The sequence below is a fragment of the Clavelina lepadiformis genome, chromosome 6, assembly GCF_947623445.1.
Source record: "Clavelina lepadiformis chromosome 6, kaClaLepa1.1, whole genome shotgun sequence".
In the NCBI taxonomy this organism is placed as follows: domain Eukaryota; kingdom Metazoa; phylum Chordata; class Ascidiacea; order Aplousobranchia; family Clavelinidae; genus Clavelina; species Clavelina lepadiformis.
In genome coordinates, this window is record NC_135245.1 from 20,344,351 (window position 1) to 20,351,206 (window position 6,856).

Genomic DNA, 6,856 nt, shown 5'->3' on the forward strand with positions numbered 1-6,856 from the left:
TCATTGACTTATAACAACAATATCATCATACATGGAGGCGCAAAGAAAAAAAACATTCAAAATTGAAAGGTAAAATATCAAAATTCTGTGCATGGCAAGCAAGCATCCTACTTTCTGTGGTTATTTGTCGTCTTGCCTGATCTAATTGTTTTTATTCTTTCTGATTTTTCAATACAATTCACCATCAGTTCAAACATGTCTACACAAGGTTTACATTTAGAATATTTGGCTTTATAAATCGTAAATTGGGCGGTGTGAAGTAAACAGTTTACAAGTTTAAAGAAGAAGATAACTCAGAAATACCAAAGAGTAGGTTGTTCACTTGAAGGCTATGAGGCCATCTCAAGCACTCAGCCAACCAGTTTAAACCTTTTCCCAGATTAAAAGAGTTTGTGTACAATGTATAAATACATGTAGTATAGTTTCAACACTGGTTTCACAGAAAAGGCATACCTCAGTCTCAGAGATTCCAAAGGCAAAATGCGCCTGATTTGTAGCTATTGCTCTCGCGTTAAGTTTTATTTGAAAGTTTTGTTTCCATAGTTGCGCAATACTGGACGCAATATATTTCCGAAAATACTCGTAGCTATTTTTTGATGTTTTTCATTTAAGCAGAACGAATTCCTTTAGCGTTTGCAATGTGTTTATTACACCGTTATCTTGTGTGTTACTACTTCATTCAACCGGATTGGCGGATTTCAGTTTAACGTACTCTATGAAAGGCTGGTTATTATAGGTTCAATGTTATTTTCGATCACAAGCTTATCAAAGTTGAAGTAGCCAACGTTTGCATCAATCAATCGATTGTATTCTGTGATGCCATTATTAGCTTAAAGAAGAATATGGCAAAAGCTCTTTTTTATCTGACGAGCTTATTAAAGTATAGACAGAGGCTTAGTTATGATTGCAGTTTTTATTTGCAAAGGATACACATTTCAAAAGTAGATACACCATGCGGATATAAGTCATGTAATTTATTTACCACTTGATGAACGCGAGAGCACCAACCATGGCAAGCAAGAGAGTGACCAGAGAAGACTGGACCAGCGAACCACTGTTGCCATTGCCATTGTTGCAGCCATCTAAAGAGTCAAATCAGTTTATTAAAAAACTGACGAAACTTATTTGTGGGTGATTGCGTGACAATGACATTTTGTTTCGTAATAAAATACTAACTAACTAATAGTAACTAGACTTGCTGTGATACGAAAGATACGAAAACTTTTAAACCGAAACTTCAAAGACCAAGTGACAAGTTGTACGTGCTAGATTCTATCAAAGTAAAGACACCGGAAATGATGTCATATAAACCCATGAGCTGGCGAGTAACAGAGACAGTTTAATGTTTTATTAAATCTCGCCAGTTTAATTTCAAGAAACTCACCTTCACTGCAGAAGTGATTGCAGAACTGCCAACCCGAATTTAAAATGCAATGTACCTCGACGGTGGTTGCAGATGAACATCCCCTCATAATCATCACTCCGTCAACACCAGCTGAGCTTGCCTCTGCAGAGTCATAAACAGTTTATCAATGAAGCCTTAAAGTTAAAGATATGGGCAAATATCTTGTGGTGCCTGAGATATAAACAAGACTCACTTCCAACTGTTGCCAAGCAATTATCTTGTCCGGCGGGGCACGTTTTTAGATACTGATCGTCTATGTTTGGGCCATAGCATGAGTTGTCAGGTATGCCAGAGCTATATTGGCATTCATAGCATCGGATGGCTGATCCTGTAAACTGTTTTGATTTTACTGGTAAAGAGACTTCATAACAAGGTATTTTGTACAACTAAACATCCAAGTCAAGAATGAATTTGGAATGCAAGGATTGAATTTTATAGACATCAAAGAACTCGCCTTAACAAGCTGATTGAAAACCACTGTGTCTGTACAATGAATGAACGTGTAATGAAATGGTTGTATGTCGTACCTTATCCTGTAAGGACGACCAAATCACTACAACGTTTGTCTGTTGAATTGTTTAATGTCCTCGATGTAAATTGTAAATGAGCCTCAAGATCGTTGTCTGCTTTTCTTAATCTTAGAATTAATTGTACACCTCGAAAACTGTATTTTCTGATTATATTGAAGCTTCTTTGAACGAATACATCAAGATAGAACATTGTGACAGCAACAGCATACAGACATGTTGCGGCGTTGAACATACGACTGATATAAGTGATAACTAGTACTGGACGCACAGCAAGCAGAGAGAGATCGATTACGTCACGCAGTGTTATGCTTCGCTGATTCGATAGACGAGAATTCTATGTCGAACACAATTTTATATTACATTAATTCATAATATTATCACAAACGATTTCCGGAAAAACTTACATGGATCAAGTGAATAAATATTTGGATATAAACTACACAAATAATTCTAGTTTTTGGTTTAGAGACATCGAGTTAACAAGAGTTGTTTTTGTTTGTTATCACTTGATGAGTGCAAGAGCACCAACTATGGCAAGAGAGAGATCAGGGAAGCTTGAACAAGAGAACCAATGTTGCCATTGTTGCCGCCTACTGTTGTTATAGTTATAGTTGTCGTAAAAAATTACTGAATGTTCTTAATAATTTCATATTGAATGTCACCAAATTTTGGCAAAACGTGATGCCATATTTCTATTTCTCTTATTTTGATTTGACTCAAAACTTGACATTGTCATATTTTGACAAAAATATTTCATCCAAACATCTATTCTATTCCGTCAATAATCTGGAAGGTTTTGCAAAGGTTCACTTTTCTTTTAAGGTCAAACAAAAACACTTTAAAAAGCCCAAGAAATTTTGAATTTTACTTAACAATATAAACGTTACATGTGTTCCGGTTTATGTTAGAAATATGAGAAACAGCGGTTTATTGCAAACTATGCTCGTGTACAATTAGAATCGATCCAGCTTCCATTGATTGAAAGTTGCAGCTTTTATGAACATGTAGAGATTAAAACAACAAACACGCACCGACAATTAATGCTTAGCTATATCGTGATGTGATGACGTCAGAAATTTACATCAGGTTATGACGTTAAAATGATCGAAAATTTGCAGGGTCATTTTAACGTATGACGTAACATGTTTTTCTTATAGTCTTGAGTAACAATGCATCGGAAAGCTTAGACAAAGTTCTCCAACAACTAAAACACGTTGATTTAGTTGAATTTATGTGGGAATAAATGCAACATATTGTGAGACAAACAGAATTACGGAAATATTCCTTTATAATGACTTGATGTGTATTTATGCAGCATTACAATGAATTCGAGGGAACGGTTGAACACGATTACAAATTATTAATGCCAAGAATCTAATATATGTAAAAATTAATTGATTTACTTTGAAGTTAATATTTTACATAGAAATAATAACATACAGATATCGGTTATAATTAATGTTCAAACATGCAGATAGTTAAAATCACAAAAAGCAATTTTTATGACATCTGTATACATGAGGAGACACCATCCGGTATTAATCAGCGAACTCCACTACCACTTGATGAGCGCAAGAGCACCGAACATGGCAAGCAAGAGAGTGACCAGAGAAGCCTGGACCAGTGAACCACTGTTGCCATTGTTGCAGCCATCTGAACGAATTAATTCAGCTTATTTAAATATTTGAAATCCTTTTGCAATGTTGTTCACTTCCGAAACAAACAAACTTAAATTGACATGTGAAAACATTTACAGCCAAAGCTGACCGAGGTTCAACGATTAGGTTAAATAGTTGTTCAAGGTAGAATAGACTGTTGCTATGGCTTGAGAAATGTTGTCATGGACACTTGTAAACTAACTTTCCATACATTGGCGCCTATACTATATTAGTGATACATATCAGTTGATACGATTTTCATTTTTTAGTCAGTACGTCATGTGACGAAAGTTTCGAACAGTGAAATCTGAAAGTTTGCCGAAAGTAAGAGGCTGGCGAACTCACCTTTAGAGCAGTAGGAACAGCAAACCTCAACTCCTGAGTTCTCCTGAGTCCTGAGCGGCCGGCAACTATACCCTGCGGTTGTGGGTGAACACCCCCTTATTAATAACCACCTGTCACCACCTGCTGAGCTTACTGATGTCAAGCAATGATCTTGTCCGGCGGGGCACGTTTTTAGATACTGATCGTCTATGTTTGGGCCAGGGCATGAGTTGTCACTTGTGTCAGAGCTATACTCGCATACATAGCATCGGATGGCTGATCCTGTAAATTGCATTGACTTTACTGGTAAAGAGACTTCATAACAAGGTATTTTGCACAATTAAACATCCCAGCCAAGAATGAAATTGGATTAATTCACTTGTTTTTTCTTGCACTTCTATCGCCCAATATCGTGCACAACTAAGCATTTCAACTACAGCTGCATAATAAAATATTTCGATTAATTCATTTTGGCTTTGATGAAGACTAAAGTTTGCTCGATACCTGATACATGTCAGCTCATAATTACTGAAATATTTAACAGCATTTGTGGCGCTCATTGCAACCAATTCGTGTTCGATCGTTTTTTTCTCGAATACCTCGTGTGACGATCAAAGCAAGAAGAAGTCCAACTTTAACGAAAATCTTCATGATTTTTTTGAAAAATCCTCTTCACGGTTTTCAAAGTGACCGCTTATAGCTTTGAATTCTGTTGAATTTTTGTCACTTTGAAATAGTTTCCGGTTTATTTTTATACTTTATTGCTTTTATACCAAACTCAAACTTTCTGTGCAACTTTTCCAAGCGATTTGCTCTATACAGGTACCTTAATGAATAATCTTACAGCCTACACATACGGAAGCGCGTTTTGAATTGCACCGGTGATTCCTGTTTGCTGAATTGTGCGGGGTTTAAATCTTCTGATGACTAGAATGATTGTCTAAACATTATTATCTGGTAAGATATGATATTATCTGCACTAGGTATATGCAAATTAGTATACCGTCTTTCTGTTGTTGCCTTTTCTTTTATTTATCGATGAATTTGTAAACACGTTATCAATTTCCTACTTACTACCAAGGAATAGACATCATAAAACTACAGTCAGCTATGAAAACACTCGGTCGAAGTTATAAGTAATCTTTCCAATATAGAAGTTCTATTTAAAGTTGATGAAACAAGACACCACACAGTGTACCAGTCAATGGAGACAAATGCGACAGCTGAGATGAGATTATTTCAAATAAAATAACCACAGCGCTAAGAGAGTTGCAAATTTGACGCGGCCATGTTTCAACGCGACTTGAAAAAAGATGTCGACGAACGTCATACCCGACGTCATGGACATTTGCAGCTTCCACCAATCCAGCCTTTGCAGGTCTCACACTTGAACTGCGATGGATTTCAAGGATTGAATTTTATAGACATCAAAGAACTCGCCTTAACAAGCTAAAGGAAAGCCACTGTGTCCGTACAATGAATGAACGATTTCCGGAAAAACTTACATGGATCAAGTGAATAAATATTTGGATATAAACTACACAAATAATTCTAGTTTTTGGTTTAGAGTCATCGAGTTAACATGAGTTGTTTTGGTTTGTTATCACTTGATGAGTGCAAGAGCACCAACTATGGAAAGAGAGAGATTAGGGAAGCTTGAACTAGAGAACCAATGTTACCATTGTTGCCGCTTGTGCTACAGTTGTTGTTGTTGCCATTGTTGTTGCTACCAGTGCCATCGTAGTCAACTCTGCAGCAATCCACAGAATCAAATCAATCCATAGAAATATTAACAAAGCGTACATCCATGGGTGATTGCGGTACAGTGACGTTTGATCATCCACCATCTACAAACTAGTTGATGCAATAGGCTCATAGGCGTAGCCGGAGGGCAAAAGAACTAGGACTTCCTCAAATTTGGTTCACATTTTAGTGTTCGATTTATTAGCAAACTTTGTTAAATATGTCACAACCAATATGCTCCAAATATAATGTAGTTAACCCCTGATTATTTTGTAGGTAATTCAATTTGTGCGCTTATCATATTGTTTATGTTATATCTATAGCGTCGATGCGTTGCTTAGCCACTCTTTTGTTGTGCCTGAAGCTCATGCCGGTAAGCTTTATGGCGGCGCCCCTCGTGTTGATCAAAGTTGGATTTATTCCACCAGGCTACTACTATGTATAGGCCTAATGCTTAATTCTACCGTAGCTTTGTGGACTGTAATGAAAGCTTCTCTGCTTTTGATGCCAAATAATACTCAGTAACTACCGGTCACAGGTAACTATACATAATTTGATAATTGATAATTTGACGCACTGATATAGCCTGAAAGAAAACTTGCAACTGTAAAGTACGCTACGTCATTACTGCAGTCTACGCTAGGCTATTTCTGTAGCCTAGCTTATTTGTGCAATTGTGGTGGCAACGGCGAGTTTGGCTAAGGTGGCTAGGAACTGCTGAATTAAGCAGTTTTTATCTTTAATTGGCCCAGGTATAGGCTAAATGATAAAATGTGGCCGTGCTGGCGATAAATTTTTATTCTTTCAACCTTTTGTTGCATAATGCACGTTTTTCCCTTAAGGGCTTTGCCGGTCTTAAGTCGGTAGTTATTAATGTTGCTCTGCCTGTGGACTTAGTGCAGGAGTGCACAACCAAATGACATCATAATTTGAGTAGATTATAGAAATGTATTCTGTAGTTGTGCATTTCTACATTAGTCCTGCTTAGGTTATTTGTTTGTGACCACCAGTGTCAGGACAACTTTTTCATCCCCCACAATTAAGGCGAAAATAGTGGAAAGAACGGCAACTGCACCCTGCGAAGGATTTTAAAAATGTAAAATAAAATAGTTCAAAGATTGCACTTTCCCCGCCGAAAATGGGCCTACAAGCTTTGAGTTTAGCTTTCTTGTGGACTTCAAAAGTTGCGCATTTTG

The 6,856-nt window shown here is 37.0% G+C and overlaps 1 protein-coding gene across 1 annotated transcript; it reads right to left on the minus strand.

Moving 5' to 3' along the window:
* Positions 1-3,243: 3,243 nt before the first annotated feature.
* On the minus strand, positions 3,244-4,621 carry LOC143463211 (uncharacterized). The gene is made up of 3 exons (XM_076961622.1): positions 4,517-4,621; positions 3,939-4,199; positions 3,244-3,588 (listed from the first exon to the last, which is right to left on the minus strand). The coding sequence occupies exons 1-3, from the start codon at positions 4,566-4,568 to the stop codon at positions 3,491-3,493; spliced, it is 411 nt and encodes a 136-aa protein (XP_076817737.1). The 5' UTR covers positions 4,569-4,621; the 3' UTR covers positions 3,244-3,490.
* Between the last annotated feature and the right edge of the window lie 2,235 nt (positions 4,622-6,856).